Genomic DNA, 20,665 nt, shown 5'->3' with positions numbered 1-20,665 from the left:
AGGAGCCAAATCCATACATAAACCTGGGCAGAGGCCATTCGTGGGACTTTGTCTTGGGGACACCAAAATACACCATCCAAATCAGACTAGCATGTTACTCTCACTATTTGACCAGCAACATCTTGCCTAAGATATCTTCAGAAATACTGGTCTAGCTTCCATTTAAAGCAAAATTCTTATATATCCCCTAAGAGGTGTAATACATTAACCACATGAACACCAAATGACAAATGATTTATCTGATTAAGTATCTCCCTACCCATGTGAAGCAAGGCTCAAACAGGACCACCATGTGGATCCTTAATAAGTGATCAAATATCAGAAATCCAGAAAGCATTTGTTTTAGAGCAGTAGGAAGTAGAATAGACTTAGTAGATAAAGTCATTCCGGGGTAAGCTTGGCCAAAGTCATCATTTCTAAAACAAACTATCTTATTTTATGAAGCAATGATATTTAGACAAGTATATCAGCACTTTTCTGTGTAAAATAGTATTACCCTTCAGAGTTTGACATCTCTGTAAACCTATGTACCTATTTTACAATGTTTTCTGTGCTAGAATTCTGAGCACTCTTGAAATTACCTTCAAAGCCTAGAACATAGTTTAATGAAGACCTTTGATAGTAACCAATCAACATCATGTTAGGCTTAAGTTATTTGCTGCATGCAATATAATTAACATTCCTTTGAGGATACCTTAGAGACCAAAATTTAAGATTAACTTGAGTATTGATTTATTCGACTTGTGAACTTTTATAAAAGTAACTATAAAAGTAGTATTCCTTACCCTTTTGAAGTAACAGCAATACTAATTTGGAAGCTACTCTTTACCATTTTAGAGTCAAAAGCTACAAATTTGCTTTCATCTAAATGATAAAAGCCTTTTAATCCATTATTATCTTGTTCTGAAGTATTTCTTTACATCAAAGTAGTTTAATAATAAGACTTTTTTTTTGCAAATTTGTAAAGGAAAAAGAATATATAAATTATATAGGTATGTGTAATTTCATATTAGTATTACAGATAATATTATGAATAAAAACATACCTTATACTCTTATCATCTGGCTTTAACTCAAAGGACAAAAAAATTTTGGTAACTTTTCTTTGTTGCTCTTTTGATTTATTCTCCATTTAAAATTATACCCTAAAAATCAAGATGAATTTCCAGAGTGAAAATGGAATTTTTATATAATGTTCAGGCTGCTTTCTCTGGTCTGAATATGATTTTATTTTAATTGGCCAAATGTTAATATTGAAATATTCTAAATTTCAAAATCTTTTAATTACCATCCCAGAATCTTGACTTAAAGGGAGAATTACAAGGAAGTAACTAAAATGACTTTATTACTTGCAGTAGAAAATGCCCATGATGCAGCACAATTTTTTTGATCCAATGGGCCATGAGTCCATCCAGGCCATTTATAAGAAGCAATAAAAAACTCTGGAAGATCAGTTGTTGCAGGTAAAGAAGCCTAAAGAAGAGAAGCAGACATGTCAGATTTCTTCAAATGTATCCCAGTAACTATTATAAGAATGTGTCGAGGCTTTTTATAATGTTTATCATTATTTTTTATACATTCATGTTTTCTGATGATATCTTGAAAGGTATTAATAGTGTAGGATTTCTATTTCATATACATTTAAAAATAATTCAATGCAGGGAATCCTAACATAGAGCAAAATCTTAAGAACAAGATGTAGAATTTTGGAGAGATTAGCATACAACACAATAATTTTAGTCAATGTTTCTATCATCTTGAATCAGAGTTTGGATCATCATCCATATGAAAAACAATGTGGTTATTAAAATTGGTCTCAGAAATAACATTTACTTCTCAGAAATAGCATTTACTTTTATGTCCCTTCTTACATTAGAGAGTGTGATTCTGTATGAAATTAATTTTGAAACAATGCATCTGTAGCAACTATGCATTACTACACTTGGAAGTCCAGGAAGAACCAAACTTACCCTGGCCATTACGAAAAAAACTAGGATGAATTGGTTGATATTATAAATATCATTGAAGATCAAAAGGGGCTTTTGTGGAATGCCAAATGTACAATACCATTATGTCTTCAGAGAACCATGTTCAAGTCCTGATAGAATCTGTTTCACCTACTGTCTTTCCAAGAAGGTAAATTAAATGTTATGGGCCTTGCTTCGTTCAAGTCACTCAAAGAAGATCTCAAACACCATACCCTGTTTTTTTCCCCAAATTTTTCTAAAAAGTGATAACTTTCACTTCCATAAATAATAAGGACTCAAACAAAATAAAAATTGTTTATTAATTTTTATCAGTTATACACACATTAACATACATCATTTTTGAGAGTGCTTTAAGATTTTCTTTTTTTTCTCAACATTTTATCTTCTTGATAGCTCTATGTTACATAATCATGGCAAATATCATTTACTCTATTTTATGAATGAGGAAACAAACTTCTAAAAGTTAAATGAAATCAAGGTTAAATAAGAAATACCCATGAAACCAGACCCAGGTTTTAGAATTCTTAACACTAAGCTCCATTTATCATTTCCTTCTTTATTAGAAATACACTGATATTTTGCAACAGAAGTCAAATGTGCATAAAAGCTAAAAGTTTACCTGCTTAAAAGTTTAATGATTATGCATTCCATTAAACAAATTGGGCTACTGATCCAGTATCTTGCAAACAAAATCACTTCTGACAAGTATACAATTGCTTCAGAGACTAAAGGAAGATTTGGAATTTACACATCGGCTTGAAAAGATATGCCTCCAAAATATTTATAAATTTGAATTTTAATGGGAGAGTTTAGTTTTGATTTAAAGAGACTATTATCACCCAGTAAGAAAGTTATTAAATCCTGAGTTCCACTACTGAAAACACTGCTATTTAGATGATGGAAGAAAAGTATAGAAAATGTCAAGTAGATCACAGTAGAGTGCCTACATGACACCTTTAGGAGCAGTATTGTGGAAATCCATGATATGCGGAAATCCAGGTGATGTTAGATCTGTAAGTCATGAGACTGACTACACTGCTGAAACCTACAGTTGGAGCAGAATAAATTGACTGCTCTGAAGAGTTAGCTCCAGAGAGATAGATTCACTCTCCAAAGGAGTCTTTTCCAACTGCAGTGGAAATATACCTATCTTGCTAATTACTAATACCTCCCAGTTTCATTATCATTTTCATATCAGTGTGCTTCTATATATTTATAGTACTAAGTGTTCTCAAGTTTCCAGGAAAACAGGTGAAGTGTTGGTGGTTATGCTATCACTTTATAATTTAATAAAATAGCTAGGATATTTTCCTTTTACTCTATTGAAGCAATAAAAATACAACTATTACTTCAAACACATTTCAGCCTGGTTGAATTATTTAGAATTTGACTTCCATATGCCAAAACCTACCAGAATGTTTTGCACATAGGAGGTATTCCATAAATATCTCATAATGATGAAGAAATATAGACTTAACTGGTTGATTGCCTCTCTTAAAAAAATATTTTCTCCTTAGGTGCATTAAATTAAATTATAAATACCAGTCTGCTTTTGTTGTTTTTATGATTTTTTGCTTAAAAAATACTAATGGTTAATCCTTCTTAATAACATAAGGCAATAGAGAAATAACAAGCAAAACATTTATCAACCCACTAAGCCAGGTCCAATTCAAAAGGCTCATGTATTGTGATCTTTCCAAATTTTTATCACTTATTTAATACCGCTTTTCCTAAAAATAAGCCTATAGGATTTGAAGATCAACAGGAATATACTATCTTGTAATTTTATTTGCCTTATGATATCAGATAATCTGACATAGTAAATAAAAAGCAAATTTTATATCCCATTATTCCATAATTATTGCATGCTCCTGTAAAGTAAGAGTGTTTTTAATGGCTTATAAATAAAGGCAAGCATCATGGAATAATAGCTCTTAGGAACTGGTAACACAAATTTGGCTTCAACACATACTTTTGAATATATGCCAAAGGATAGATTAATAAAGCAAAAGAATCAAGAGTATCAACTGAGAGTGACAGAAATTTCAAAATGGCAATGGCTTAAATAAGATACAAATTTATTTTTTTTTAAGATTTTATTTATTTCTTTGACAGACAGAGATTACAGGTAGGCAGAGAGGCAGGCAGAGAGAGAGAAGGAAGCAGGCTCCCTGCTGAGCAGAGTGCCCAATGCAGGGCTCGATCCCAGGACACCGAGATTATGACCTGAGCCTAGGGCAGAGGCTTAACCCTCTGAGCCACCCAGGTGCCCCAGATACACATTTATTTTTAAAAGGATTTACACTGTGGCATATGGTCATTTTTAATTATTGCAACTGTAATGTCAAAAAATTTCAGTCATAATCTAGTCATACTTCCAAATTAACATTAGTCAAATTTGATGCTAAATATGAACAGTCCCCCGGTTTCAGTACTTCTATTTAAAATTAAAGATTAAAGATATTGCAAATATAAAAATTAAAGACAATGGTGAACACTGAAGAATTTTTTAACATACTTTCTGCATTTAGTTGAATCAAAATCTCTGAAAGAGTAATACAAACATAATCATAGAGCAGTTGAGAACACTCTAGTCAAATTCTGGACATTCTGGACATTCTTAGAGCCCATATCTCCACAATATCCACCATGTGAGACTGCCTCTATCTCTGGCTGCGCTTTCCTCCACTTAAATTTTGATAATCAGAGTGACCCGAGAATCAAAAGAACTCAACAGAGAATATCATTTTGTTCTGCCCTTCACAACCCAAGGCCATGAATACCAAGAAATTTCTTCTAAACTACTTCTAAATTAAATTTCTTCTAAACTAATTGGAGAGGATAGGATTAATTTTCAGGTTGCTAATGGAAAAATGAATTTTTCATCTTCAACAATATTCATCTTCATGTTTTTAACTCTGGAAGGGTTAACTTGGATATTTCCCTAGTTTCTATTTATGGGATAATTTGCTTAATCTATAAATATCAGTATTTCATGATCATACTATGGCAAGTAGCACTAATTCTTCTCCAACCCTTCCCCTTTTCATAGGATTTCCCTTTATTCATAGAAATAACAATTTTAGCTCATCATATGCAGCTCAAAAAAAAATGACTGCATTGCCCAGTTCCTCTTGGCTACTCTGTGTGGCCACCTTACTAAGTACTGGCCCCTGGGATATAAGCAGAAGTGTCATTGGCAGTTTCTGAGAACTTTCCTTAAGAGACAAATGACACTTCACTTTTATTCCTTTTTATTTATTTATTTTTTTAAATTTTCCTGCTACCAGAAATTATTTTCCAGCTACAGATAAACATGGAATAGCCTTGTTGAACCATGATATGACCTTGGATATAAAGACTGAAATACAGAACAATAAAAAGGAAGAAGCCTGGGTCTCCAACACCATGGAGTGCAATTCTTTTTTTTTTTTTTTTAAAGATTTTATTTATTTATTTGACAGAGAGAGATCACAAGTAGGCAGAGAGGCAGGCAGAGAGAGAGAGAGTAGGAAGCAGGCTCCCTGCCGAGCAGAGAGCCCGATGCGGGACTCGATCCCAGGACCCTGAGATCATGACCTGAGCCGAAGGCAGTGGCCTAACCCACTGAGCCACCCAGGCGCCCCCATGGAGTGCAATTCTAATGGAGGACCATCTATTTCCAGATTTGTTGGTGGTAGACCAATTCCAATGTTATTGAAGTCACTATCATTTTGAATTTTTGTCTCTCTCAGATGAGCTTAATCATAACTAAAATAGCACACATATCTGACATTAAATTTGCTAGGGTAAAACCATATTTCATTGAAGCCAGGACACCATCAAATATAAGAAACATCCCAATTCTAGAGGTGTAAAGAAGTGAAGACAATAAGCATCTAGAAATTGATGAACTATGATATTTCCTCAAATGAGTTTCTTAGAACACTAGTTCTGGGAGAATTATAACAGATAATTACAAAATAATGAGTTGATTAATCTAACAGTTCTGAGAAACACTGGTTTTGAAAATTAAATAGATTTTCATCCTCACTGAAATATTTTTTAACAACCTACCTAAGTGTTGTGAGACTCCAGGAAGTGGAAATCATATTCACAGTTTTAAATGTTCATGACACAATGCCAAGTATTTTATTTCATCTTGTTTCATTTCATTTCACATCCTTTTGATTGTGAAGCAGATCAAAGGACTAGTTTTTCCTGGAACAGGCTCTGGGAAGAACTGTAATATGGACTAGCTAACCCAGGTTTGAGAATTACCCAGGGAACAGGTGCTTGTTCTATCAACACACCAAATCATCTCAGGAATCTACTTTTTCACAGCCCCAAATATTTATTCACAGAGAGGGAAAAAAATAAATTTTCACATTTCTTTTTGGAGATTTGCCTTGCAGTGATCAATTCAGGTCCACGGTGTTGTTCAAGTCATGTTCAATTATACCACAGTGCTACGCACCAGATTGCAACTAGTACAGAAAAATAAAACTGAGAACTAAAACTCAAAAACTGACATGAGAGATAAGACACTGCCATGAGTTCGTTCTGCCAAAAATTCGGTTGAATAAGGAGTAAGGCAGGGTGTATATTTTCTAAAGTTTCTCAAAGGGTGTGGGGTTCCATTCTGGGAAGGAGAGAAAGGAGGCATAAGCACATGTTTTAATGATCTTTGAATTCTAAAACTCTTAATTCATGGACAGCAAGAACTGGCATCCTAATCTGTCCCTTGCTCCATACCTACATAGATGAGAAGATTCTGAGATGACGTGAGGAAAATATACACTTAAACAGACTCCATGACATCTGGCTGTGCCCTTCTTCTGCAGTATCATCGGCACCTGCATTTTTGTTAAGTTATTACTCAAGCTTGATGCCATTTACCTACATTCGTGTATGTGGGAGCTAAACATCATTTTTATGGGAAAAATGATCATTTTTGTTTCATAGTATATAAAGAACCAAACCATATAACTGTGTCCTTCACTTTTCTACTTAGTGTTTCATTTGCTACAGAGACTTCTATTTACATAGGTGACAAACATATTTGGAATCAAGTAGATTATTTTTAATCAAATAAAAATTTTCAATAGCCTATGGAGGGTTACAAACTACACATGGTAATATTCCCTTTGATTTTCTCCAATGGTACTTCTCATCGCTCACTACTTGCTATCATTGAAACATACTTCAGAAATGAAAAATCAATTCCTCTTATTATAACTAATGACAAGAGAAATAAATCCAAGGGCACCTGGGTGGCTCTGTTGGTTAGCATCTGCCTTCGGCTCAGGTCATGATCCCCAAGCCCCAGGATCAAGCCAGGTGTCCCTGGGCTCCCTGCTCATCAGGGAATCTGCTTCTCCCTTTCCCCCTCCCTGCCACTTGTACTTTCTCTCTCAAATAAATAAATATTTTTTTTAAAGAAAGAAATCCAGTCAGTCAATACTGAATATTGTCTAGACAATGATCAAGTATTCAAACAATTAAATAAATTTGCATTTCTCATTCTCAATGATTGGTGGCTTTAAAAGTTATTATATAATACACAAAATATTTTACTTTAGCTTCCAACAAACCATAAAGACATTATTTTTCCTGTGTTAGTAATGCCAACTAAAACTCACCAAAATCATACATCTTGGATGACTGGGAAAAGATGTTATACTAGTAAGCTATAAGGTTGATGAAAAAGTTTTTAAAACATCTGTAACAGCTTTGTTCACTTCATTGTTCTCCCTGGGGAATCAACAACAACAAAACTATTTTGAAAACTTTTTTTTTAGCTGAGACAAGTATAGAGATGAACTCTTATTTCCCTATTTCTGTTTGAAAATAGTATTTTTCATTCAAAATATTCACAGTATTTATAATAGGTCATAACACAGTGAGGCTTCTTAAAGTTATCTCCCAAATTCAAAAACACTTGAATATTATGCCTGGAAAAACACTCAGGTACAAAGCTGTTGATTTTATTTGATATGATTTAATTTGATTTAGGAGCATAGTAGAACTTTCAGGTTCACCAGGAATATGTAAACTCCATCAGGGCCAATAAATCCATAGCTATAATTTTCCTTATGAAATAAAAATCTCCAAGTGATGAAGCTTTTGATAATTTAGTTCTTACCAAATTAGTAGCAAGGAATAGTAGGGAATTGACCCTACTAATCTCCCAAGGTTAATCCAAAGAAGAAAGAACAACTTTGTATGGTATATGATAACATTTCTGTTACATATGTATATAATATGGTATATAATAAGCACTTATTTTTCAGCATCTCATGGACTTCTAACAACCTTATGAGCAAGGTATTACTGCCATCACCATTTCACAGAGGAGAAAATGGAGGCAATAAGTGAAAGAACCAGACTGAGCCCCAAGTGCACTGGCTCCAGAGCTTATGTTCCTCATGGTAAATGGAATGGTGCCCACTTGGGTAAGCGCACTGGCTCACACATGCCTATTAACAGACTTCAACTGTGATGTTTCTGCTGGCTCAAAAGGACCTCAGTCAGTGCCACATTTGTTTGCATACTGTCATAATAATTGGTTGTCTCCATTGTTTTCTTTCTGAGACACTGAGAAAGTTCTGATTGATCCCTAAATATAGTTCTGCTCTAGTGTGAAGATATAATGCACCATTATACAAATTTATTTGACCACAGATGGGACACCTTTAGTCCTAATCTTGCCAGATTGCTAGCCCATGGAACAAATGTTGAAAAATACTGAAATAAGGGCCAAATCATGTCATAGCCAATTTTGTAGTTTAAGAAGACAAAATGCTCAGTAGGCAGAATCTGAATTTCTTGTGATGAGTTGCATTCCTTCTGATGGCCAGCTCCCAATCAGTCCCATTGTGAATCTATCCATACAACATACAAAGTTTCAATGGAGTGCCAGAGAATGGTTAATTAATCCACTAGTTCTTTTTTTTTTTTTAAGTGCTTGCTTCAGCAGCACATATACTTTTTTTTTTTTAAGATTCTATTTATTTATTTGACAGATAGAGATCAAAAGTAGGCAGAGAGGCAGGCGGGGGTTGGGGGAGCAGGCTCCCTGCTGTGCAGAGAGCCCGATGCAGGGCTCGATCCCAGGACCCTGGGTTCATGGCCTGGGCCAAAGGCAGAGGCTTAACCCACTGAGCCACCCAGGGGCCCCTAATCCACTAGTTCTTAACCCTTTTAGTGTAGAAACATTTAGAACAGAACTGTCCAATCAAGACATCACTTTAAACAATCTCAAACTAAGAAAACCTTCAAAAAGGGGAATGGAAAGAGGAAGGAAAGGGAAGCAAACCATAAGAGACTCTTTGTTATAAAGAACAAAATGAGGGTTGATGGAAGAGAGGTGGGCAGGGGATAGTAAAAGTCGGTGTTGGGTATTAAGGAGGGCACTTGTAATGAGCACTGATGTTATATGTAAGTGATGAATCACTAAATTTTACTCTAAATTTTATTATTATACTATATCTTATTAACTAACTAGTATTTAAACAAAAACTTGAAACAAACAAAAAAGAAAACCTTTGGGGGGAAAAGAAATAGGCATGCATTTACCAGCCAGTCAAGTTTGTTGACCTGACACCAGACATAATTACTCCATTGGGGGTGAAGTGAGTCTTCATACACAGCAAGGAGTTCCATGGTCTAAACAATGTCCCTCTCAGCCTTCTTTCTTTCCCTTTTTTTACTTCCTCTCAGGTACTCTATTTATACCCAGGGTAAACATTAAGTTTATGTTTCCTTTTTGTCTGTCCTCACTTACAATTGTCATCTAAGAACGGCTCCCCAAAACCCTAAAGTTAACTTTTTTCATCCTCCACTATCAACATCTTTCTATTCTTCACTGCTACTAACCACACTCTACAAATATTCACTTGAATTTAATAAATTCATATAGATGCAAAAAATTTTTCATAACTATATGATCATAGAACTCTGTGTACAATGCCTACTGATATTTCTCTAACTCATGCTCAGTACAATGCCTACTGATATTTCTCTAACTCATTATGGGAATAGTGACTTAAACAAAGGAATGAAACCAGGAATCCAACCAGGAAAGAGAAGAGCTTTCCCAGAAACCAGGAATGACTCATGGCGCATCTTGCCCACCCCAGATAAAGAATTATATGAACCCCAACTCTCATCCAGGTAATACAGTCAAGGAAAGGAAGATGTTTTGGGGTAGGGATGCAGTGGAGTTCCTCAGCAAAATCATTACAGCTATTGGCAACTCCCTACCCCAGCTGTATAGATAGACCATCCTATGTTGAAAATGGTATTTAAAAAAGAAAAAGTTGGAAAAAAAGTTATCTAGAAGCATATCTACAAAGAAAAGAAACCTCATTTTCACTGTACTCTGAGGCAAGTTGCTGTATTAAAGTAATTATCTATGTAGTCCCCAGGCTAAGAATTAACATATTTTTTACCTCTTTCTGTAGCAACCTGTTCAACTCAATTCACTCCTTGGAAGTAATTGCTATATTTATGATTTTATTCTATCTCCAGACATTAGGACAACTCTAACACTCAGAAACTTTTTGGAAGACCCTCAGCCCTCAAGCTACTATGACCTAGAAATAAGAAGCTAGTTCCTTGCCCTACATTGTAAGTGGGTAATGGAACTCTTACAGATCAGCCAAATTTTCCTTATTGCTGTCCTGGAATAAGCTGGCAACTATATTACACTAATTCATAGCACTTGGCAATTTTAATGCTCCCAAAATATTAGTCATTAGGATTTTTCATTCAGAACAACTTTCATTCAAACAAATCCCTAGGGGTGCCTGGGTGGCTTAGTGGGTTAAAGCCTCTGCCTTCAGCTCAGGTCACGATCCCAGGGTCCTGGGATCGAGCCCCACATCGGGCTCTCTGCTCAGCGGGGACCCTGCTTCATCCTCTCCCTCTGCCTGCCTCTCTGCCTACTTGTGATCTCTGTTTGTCAAATAAATAAATAAAATCTTTAAAAAAAATCCCTAGGAGCCAATAAATGCTGAATTAGAATTCAACTTCCTTTCCTATACCAGGGTGAGTTACAACCTCATATTCTCTAGAATATAAAATTTTCCAGGTTGCAAAAATTAAAGTTTAAAAAGAAATAATCCAGAGAAAATATGTATAAACACTCAAATGAGTATTTGGCTGACTAAGGCCCTTAACAAAATCAAGGGAAAGAGAAATCCTAATAAAGGGAGTGAATTTATTCTTTTCTTAAATAATTCTGCCTCTTTTTTTCCCCCAGATGGGAATAAAAATGAAAAAGAAGGTAGCCAGAAAAAAAAAATAAAAGTAATAATAATAACTCTTCCAATTGATCGTATAATTAGGTCACTAAAAACCATGAATCCAAGCCGTATTTCTAAAGATTTTATATTTTACTGGTTCTAGGAAAGATCCAAGAGTATATCTAAGCTGATCATTTCATAAAGTTAGCTCTGCTTTTTTGCTCCTTTGAACCTGTGTTGGCCAAGGCTAACAGATTCTACTGGAACTCTAGGGACTATTTTTGGGAGCAGATGTTTTAAGATGTCCTGGCTCTGCACTTTAAGTAATTCTGCAGTGGCTTTTCACTTTTCCCAATCTCAGTGTGACTTAACCTCTCTCAATCTCAATTTTCTCATCTTTAAAATGGGGATAATTATAGTACCCACTACATTAAGCTGCTGTGGGAATTAGATGAGATAAGGTATGAAAGTGCTTAGAAGAGTGCTTAACACACATTTCCTCGATATGTGGCAGCTATTATGATCTTTTCTGATACTGGTTATAATTTAGCAGGCCCTGCTACTGCACTTTGAATTGGTATAATAACTCAGGGGATTACATCTCTGGAAAGCAAAGTACATTAAATGCTTCATGAGAAAGTTGTGGATTTACAACTCATCCAATGACAAACAACAACCCTGCTTGCTTCGGAGCCACTGGCAGCTTCCAGGCAGCCGGGACCCAAAGCCTGCATTGTAAAGAGAAGAGGCTGCACTCCCACCATCTGTGAGCACCGCTTAGGTCTGGGCATTTGAACAAGGCCTTGAATACTGTCAACATCCCAACTGGGAAGATGTGTGCCTGGGACACCACATATATGGTGGTCAAATTTCAGCTCTTCCAAGTTAGAGGATTGTCATATGAGAGAGATAGACATCTCTTTATACCAGATACCCATATGGGATGATAACATCTCCTCAAAATGAAATGGAAATCCAATACAATAGTATAAAACATAAGAGTGTAGGAAATGCTGAAATTTCATGAGGGAGTTTGTGAGGTCACCTCGCAAAATTTGAAGGTTTTCCTGTAATGGAAATTTTGAGGATAAACCTTCATGAATTATCTTAGCATAGACATCTACAGTAACTGGCATTTCTCTTAGCCTCATATGATAAGGGATAGCCCAAAGACAGCACAATTTTGTTTGGATGAATTAAAAAAATAACTATGTTTACTTAAAAAAAAGAAAAATAAGGACAACTGATAACTTGCTTGTGCATTGGGCCACTAAACAGCCGATAATCAGAAATAGGAATTTCTACAAAATCATGAGCGGTATAAAGGAACACATTCATTCTTGAAGACAGGACACTTCATCTAATTGACACTGGTGAACTTCAAAGTTCACATGAAATGTTCAGGGAAGATAACAACCATTTGGGTAGAAGGCTTTTTATTTTATGATAAAATTACATCTCCAAAAGCTCAAAAACCACTATTTTAGTTATTTAAAATTTCTTTAAATGCACACACAAACATACCTGCACAAACACACACACACATTCGAGTCAGATAGAGAGGCCACTTACTGTCATTTCATTCATACTGAGAAGCATGGGGCTAGGTGGCAGGGTCCCAAGACGGTACTTGAAGCCTTCTTCCAGAGTCATTCCCCAGAACTGGCTATAGTTCTGGGCTGTCCATCTGCCTTACAAATGAAAGAGAAAAATTGGTACACATTATGCAATATCACTTTTATAAATAATGTTTTTTATATTTCTGAAGTTACACAAAATTAGAATTACTATAAGCTAGATATTCTTTATATAAAGAATGTATGATCATTTAATAAGAAAGCCTGTGAGCCACTCTTCCTAAATTAGGTCTCTTCCAATTATTTTAATGACTTATATGAGGAACCTAAGGCTATATCAATAAAGACTAAATATAAGAATATGGAATCTTTACATATTATAAGGGATTAAATGGCAAAAGGCCAATCTATGCAGTTTCTTTTAAATGTCATCAAATGCATTTTAGAAAGAAGCTTGAATGTATAGAAATGCACTTATAGATAAATAGGGTAATTGTTTTATATATAATTTAGATCTGAAAAGAATTTGACCATGTAAAAGGAAGTATCTGTGAAAAACTGGGGATAAAATAGTTCTACTTAAGAAGAATACATCAGTGTTAATTAATTGTATTGAATTAATTTATTTAAATACTGGAATATTCTATCATATATTAAAGAGTTAATTTGTGTTAAGTGCTCAACAATCTCAGTTATTATTAGTGATGATACAAATTCAATTAATGTGAAATTAGATACTTAAAAGCATATATTTTTTAGAGACAGGGTTTTGTGGCCCTACATAGGAAAAGGAGATTTGTTTTCAAAATCTAACACTGACATTTAAATCCAACAAAATATTTCTGAAGAGATAAGAGTAGATGAGAAAGAGGAAAGTACTTTAATCATCACTTGTTTGAATTATTTACAACTTGAGAACAATATATTTTTAGTATTTAAGTCAAATCTAAACTTAATCCTGTTAGTTAATTACCAAAATTGCTTATATTATAATAGACTCTCATGAATGCTTGAAGATACATTTGATTTTCAATAATATGCCTAGCAAATTTATGCTTTTCTAAGAATCTGTTAGATCACAAAATCCTAAGCAACTTGGAGCCACAATTTTAAGAGTATAATCTCCATCACCAAAGGAAAATGCTGACTTTGTTAAATTTTGCAGGATTTATAAGAGACCATCAGGACGAGCCTTAAGCAAAGCCATGACATCAAGGAAGTATATTTTTCATGCTCTATCCCAGCAGTTTTCAAACATTCAGATACATTTGTGGTCATTTAATCACTTAATTTAGTGAGCAGGGAATCAGTACTTTAAAAAATAAATAAAATACTGGAGAGATAATAGGAAAAATTAGAGCTTATTGTACATAGTGAGGATGAGTACAGTTTTTATACGTGTCAGGGTGTGTGTGTGTATCATGTATTTGTATGGATATTCATGTGCACGTGTGTGTGTGTGTGTACTAAATCATAAAGTTAGATGCATGTTTTACTGTGACTTATGCTTTAAAAAATTATGAAGGGACTACCACTCTATATCATCCTGTTTGATCAAGACTCATAACTTTCCCTTTAATCCAATTTATCATATTCTCTCTTTAAACGTAAGAATAAGTAAGTTTCTCTACCCTCACGGAGCTCATACCCTAAAAATACTGCAAAGCTAGATATGACTTCAATGTGCGTCATTTATTAGCAGTAGGTTAAGGTATGATCAGAGTAGAGGTTTCAAATATAACTCTGCCTGAAGGAGTTGGCATAATTTCGTTACAGAAAGTGATTTTAGTTCTCAGTCTGGAAGGATGAGAATAAGGTTGGTGGACAGATGTGAAAGAAAAGGACATTTATTCTTTTAAAAAAAGAAAAAAAGGCAACCCAGGAGTAGAGCATATGGGTATGAAGCTGGGTAGCATGTTTAAGAACGAGCAGGTAAGTTCAATGCCAAACCCATGAGAGGTCAAGGGAAGCTAGAAAGAGCATAAAAAAATGAGGTAGTAAAGAAGCATTTGGGCCAGACTGTTTCTTATGCTAAGGAATATAATGATATTCTACAAGCAATTGAGTATCACTGAGGATTTTAAAGACCATGAACAGCAGAGTCAAAGCTTGGATTTAGAGTGATAACCATAAAGAATTGGTTGCAGTTTGGTCAGACTGGAAACAGGGAGAAAGATCAGGTCATCTCAAATGAGGCTTGATAAAGAAATGCACTCGAATGTAGCAGAGAAGTAGAAAAAATAAATATCTGAAAGAAACTATTGTGTGGGAATTATAAGAGACTAGTGGCTGAGAAAGAAGAAGAGAGAAGAATCAAACTAATTTCCAATTTCCTGGCTTGCCTGACAAGGCAGAGGTGAAGGCCAGTCACCAAGGGCAGGTCAAAGAGGTTAACACTTTTGGTTTGGGGTATGTTGATTTGAGAAACCGGTGAAAAAAATCAAGGCCAACTTATCCAACAGACTAGGTTTTGAGTTCATTAAAAAAAAAAAAAAATCAAGTTTAGAGATGTGACAGATTAAAAATGGACACAAATTATCTGTGGCTCTTGGCACCAAGAAGTGGAATCTATTTCCCCAACCTTTGAATGTGGGCAGGGCTACTCACTTGCTTCCCTCACAAAAAATAGGAGAATTGATGCTCTGTGTCTTTCAGGCTTAGGCCTACAGGGAAGCCCTTTGCAGCCCTCCCTCATGTCCCCTTAGAACACTCGTACTATGTGGGGGGCTAAGGCTAGTCTGCTGCAGACATGTGGGCCCACCAACAACTAGCACCAACTACCAGGCATCAGAATGAGGCCACTTTAGACAATTCAACCCCATTTGAGTCTCCAGATATCTATAGGCATCTGAGGAACCCCAAGGGAGATCAGGAAAAGAGCTTCAGGTAAGTCAATGTCAAGGTACTGAAGTAAACAAAGAAAGACTTATGGTTTTAAGCTGTTAAATTCAGGTGTGGCTTGCTGTCCCACACAGTTCCCTAACTTCCTTTGTTCCACTAACTTGCTGATTAATACTTGCTACTAATTTGGCACTTACATACTGCCCTATCATCAAAAATCCTTTTACAAAGGGATGGCATGTTGACTCCTCAGCTAGATTGGAAATTCTTGTAAGACAGAAATTATTTATTTCTATCCTCGGCAGTGCCACAAAAGAAACACGGTTTCATTGATATTAATTGGTTGCTCTGAAAATTAACACAGGGAATAAATATGCACTGAAGTAACTTATATAGAATGAAGGAAGATTTGGATCCAAAATGTCACCAAGATGAGAAAAATGAATGTTTTAAGCAAAGATTGTGTATATTTGCATGTAGGCTATTTTAAAAAGCACTCAGTAAGCGTTGAATGGTATGTTCTATTTTCACACATGAAAACAATTTGAACATCAGGACGAGAATACATCTGAGAGTCAGAACTTTCTTTTAAATTCAAGGACTCCCCCTGCCTTTTTGTCCTCTGGTAAATAATTTTAGTTTTACTGTTTCTTCACAGCTTGTCTCTCTTCCTTAACTTTTTTTCTTTGGGCAATGCGTGTTTCCTTTTGCTCCAATTATCCCTCACTTTCTGTCCTTTTAAGGTTATCCATGTTTGCTACAAAAGGCAAAGCCTGTGCCTCTTAACTCTTTGCAGAGTTATCTCACAGTGAACAAATGATGGCAAGAAAATCTTCTCTCCAAAGAAGACCGCATTCCCACCAGCTTGTGTATTCTTACATGTTTTTTCCACATTGCCTTCAACTATGGTTTCCCACGGGTTCTGGGACAGTGGAAAAGTAGGCTGCTGAGAGCTTCTTGGAAGTATGTGCTCCATGGGTCAAGCATTTGAATTATTTTAAGAACCTGATTCAGATAATTTCTTATGATGACACATACTATGATGTCCTTTCCATTATTTGAGTATCACTTAGCCACAGAAAATTATGATGTATTTTCCCTAGAAATACTTAAAATGTCATATTATCAACGACAATATTGGGTAAACATGTATACACACACAGGAATTGAGCATGCTTGAAGAATATTAATGTCAAAAAAAAATGTAACTTTCTAAATCTCCCGTCTTCCAAGAAAATACTTTGGGGACAGGGGCGATGCTAGGAAATCTGGGAAATATCTGTCTTATGGTCTTCTGTGTGAAAGCAAGTGATACTTTTAATTTGTAAAATTACATTTCAGGATTACATCGCTTTTATAATTACTTGATAATAGATGATAATAGATCTTCTTACATTTCCCATGTGGAACATGTTTCTGAGGGTATCTAGGGATTTGGTCAATGGCAAAGGAGCAATCCTGAGGCAGATAACCAGGTAGGCCATCCCTCTTCCTTTCAGTTCACTAAAGAAAATCCATGTTAGTACTGATATCATTATTCCCTGTATGTAATTGGAGAAGCCACCTAATTTATTAATCTGTCAGAGAGCATCAAACCATTATTTGCCATGTTTAAGTGCCAATCAGCCCTAAATTTAGCTTATAAGCAAAGTAAAGTGGCTCAGCCTGTCTTTCCATTCAACTCTAAGTGAAACTGGCTACATAGGCTATGTCAGTGAAATTGTCTAGGTGGACTGGCTATTTGGGGAATCATCAAGATTAAATACTGACCTCTTAGGGTCTGATTCTCCTGTGACAGCTGATTGGCTGGGTCAGGGCAACACCAGAAGGAGAAAGACGGTTTATTTGAAAAAATCAATTTTGTCTACTTCCTAATCTTGTCTAAATATTTAACCAAACTAACACTCCCTCTATTCCCCTCATTCACCCCATGACAATGCTCCTTCCTAGTAATTTTAAGACCCCATCTACATTTCTTTGTGCATTTTAATTTTAATCATTTAATGGTTACCTCCATGCATTCCTATTTTACATGTCTTTCTACTTCTCTTCCCATTGCTCTCCCATTCTTTCTTTTGAATAATGGCCATTTTTAAAAGTAAATGATAGGAAATAGACCGAAGCCTGAAAAGTAACTGGGACTGCCAACAAAGTCTGTAAAGCAAGATTTTGCTCACCCATAGTCTCCATTATTGACACGTTCAATCAGTTCTGGTTGAATAAGGCAGACAAGCTGGGAACATTTCCATTGCTGTCCTGAGCATGTGCTGCAAAGATGTCAAAAATTACAAAAGTGGACTAGCCTTTACGAAGTACATGTACAGAATTGCACACTGTTCGGGTGTAAAACATATCTGTGATTAATGATAGCCATAAGCCTATTTGATTCTTGGCAAAAATAAAATAATAGCATATGCATTAGCTATCACTCAATATGCTCTTTTTTTTTTTTAAAGATTTTATTTATTTATTTGACAGAGAGAAATCACAAGTAGATGGAGAGGCAGGCAGAGAGAGAGAGGGAAGCAGGCTCCCCGCTGAGCAGAGAGCCCGATGCGGGACTCGATCCCAGGACCCTGAGATCATGACCTGAGCCGAAGGCAGCGGCTTAACCCACTGAGCCACCCAGGCGCCCCTATCACTCAATATGCTCTTAACTTCTCCTCCAGGCAATTAATAAGTGAAATGACCACACAGCCACTGACCTTTGAAAACATAAGAAAATTTAGACAGTAGAATCTTTGTATTTGTATTTGGAAACTTTCTGCAGGATAATCATTTGAAGGCAGCCTGTTTTTATCTATAGCTACTGTGATCAAAGAAATACAGTTTGCCTGGAGTATATCTTGCGTGGAATGCTTTAATTAAGAGGTATAGTTCATGCAGGCCTGCTGTATGATGAAGGTCGCTGTCATAAACAAGCTCTAGCATTGAAAGATATATCTAAGATTAGATTTGTCAACATTCATTAAATATGCTTATATAAAGCTACAGGTATGCAATATCCTAGGACTTATGATTCTATCTGTATTTATCATCTTATTTCACAATACTCCTTTTATTTGAAGAAAACATACACAGACAGCAGAATTCAGTTCTGTGCCACTTAAATTCATTACCAGGAGTTGCAGTTTTCTTTAACTACTGATCCTTCTTCATAAAGTTGGCCATCTCTGAGGCAACCTGTTAACACAACATTTGAACAAATGAAAATTCTAAATTGAATGATAAAGTGCATCAACACTCACCAGAAACCTACAATTCTGTTTAGTTTCTCAAATATGCAAAACTGTTTGGGGCCACTCTGATGAAAATCCACGTCTGGTTTGTGTCGAAGTTTATGTATAGGATTTTTCTAAGCTTGTTTCATGAGCTGTTATCTTTAAAATTGCATATTATGTTCCAACAGAGGATTTGTAAAGCATGAAAACTTGATTACCACAGAATTAATCACTAACCACACTCAAAAAACAACTTATGTGTCTAAATAGGTGAGAAATAAGACAATGTTTGGATAAATTTATGGCTTTTCTCATTTAAAAAATCTAATCAAGTCTCACAAGTAAATATGATTAGTTGTATATGACAAGAGTAAGGAATTCAAAGTTTTAGACCAAAATGTGAAGCTCATTGAATTTGCCTTTTAAAGATAAATTCTATTTTTTCTTAAAAATTTGATCAGAAGAAAAATTCATGAAACCAGTAAGATAGTAGCCATTTGTGTTCTAAATCCAAATGTTTCTCAATTAACTGAAACTAGCTGTTAACTAATTTACCTGATTATATAAACTACTTAAAATGGACCAACAGTGTATTATCATTATATGAAAACTGTCAATAAGATATGGTGAAAATATTACCCTGGTTACAAAGGAAATCCTTTTCAAAAATATAATTCACACAGATTTGAAATCCACTCTGACTTAACAAAGGTAGTAAAATTTACTACTTTGTCATGTGAAAACAGAAATATGTAATTGATAGATCACATCAGTGGTGTCTAATTAAACAAAATGAATCCTAACTTTTTATTCATATGATCAGAGGGGAAAATCTACATATTTAGAGATCATTCCAAGGGACTTGGTTTAACTTCTAGCCACAATATCACAAAAGCCACTTAGGGAATTTGCTCTCCTCTGATATTTCAAATAATGGTTTCATTGAAAACTTCACAGCTGCCACTCTGCAGCATGTAGTTTTTACAGTTCAATATGTTGCTTAATGAATATAAAATCTCTACAAATTTGCGTCTATTTACCCCTTTTCCAAGGTTTTTGAACATTCCACAACCATGGGAAGAGAAGCAAAAACTGCCTCTCTCCTGGACCACAGGCTTCTGGACGTCATGAACTCAGGGAAAGGGAAAGATTTAACTTTAGAACAAGTCCATAGTTTTAACTACTATTCAGTATTAGAGACTTGAAATAAATGAACTTATGCTATAGAACTTAAAGAAACCCTCAAACTTTTATTACCTAGGGGTGACAGAAAATTCATGCAACAGCTCAAGTTTTCAAAGTCAAAGAAAGTACTTTCTGACTAGTTTTAAAGGACAGAGAAGAGGCCAAAACCAAAACTGATTTTTTTTAATCATACCTCATAAATATTCCTTGCCCAACATACCAGTTATATAGATAAAGGAAACAGAAATCACAAAAGTCTTAAGGAGGGGGGGAAAAAATTCCCTTCTCTGACCTGTACTTTAGCTCATAATTTTAAAGTCAAGAGAATGCTATCACCAGGCCTAACCCAAATCACCAGTACTAAGTCTAGTGTTAGCAAAAGTTTCCTTTCTTGGTCATCCTTCCTTAATTTCAAGTCAGAGTTTACTATGAGAAACTACATTTATTATAATCTCTTGTCATTGTAATTATTGTAATCAACTTGAAAGTTGACCTCTTTTTTTTATTAAAATTCAGTTATCCAACATATAATAATACATCATTAGTTTTTGATATAACATTCAGTGATTCCTTAGTTGCATGTAACACCTAGTGCTCATCATATCACATGCCTTCCTTCATGAGAAC

At 35.2% G+C, this 20,665-nt stretch overlaps 1 protein-coding gene across 2 annotated transcripts in view; it reads right to left on the bottom strand.

The window, feature by feature from the left end:
* The window catches only part of TINAG (tubulointerstitial nephritis antigen), a 98,956-nt gene that overhangs the window by 61,689 nt on the left and 16,602 nt on the right, over positions 1 to 20,665 (bottom strand). The window contains exons 2-5 of one of the 2 annotated variants that reach the window (XM_044253034.1): positions 18,752 to 18,815; positions 17,810 to 17,899; positions 12,787 to 12,901; positions 1,349 to 1,472 (exon numbers count right to left, since the gene is read on the bottom strand). In XM_044253034.1, the coding sequence (XP_044108969.1) occupies positions 1,349 to 1,472; positions 12,787 to 12,901; positions 17,810 to 17,899; positions 18,752 to 18,815 (393 nt within the window). Of the gene's footprint in view, positions 1 to 1,348; positions 1,473 to 12,786; positions 12,906 to 17,809; positions 17,900 to 18,751; positions 18,816 to 20,665 lie in introns of both variants that reach the window. The other variant, XM_044253044.1, reaches the window with a different exon arrangement.

Source organism: Neovison vison, chromosome 1 (assembly GCF_020171115.1).
Source record: "Neovison vison isolate M4711 chromosome 1, ASM_NN_V1, whole genome shotgun sequence".
In the NCBI taxonomy this organism is placed as follows: domain Eukaryota; kingdom Metazoa; phylum Chordata; class Mammalia; order Carnivora; family Mustelidae; genus Neogale; species Neogale vison.
Note: the sequence above shows the minus strand (reverse complement) of the source record. Positions and strands in the feature narration are given on the sequence as shown.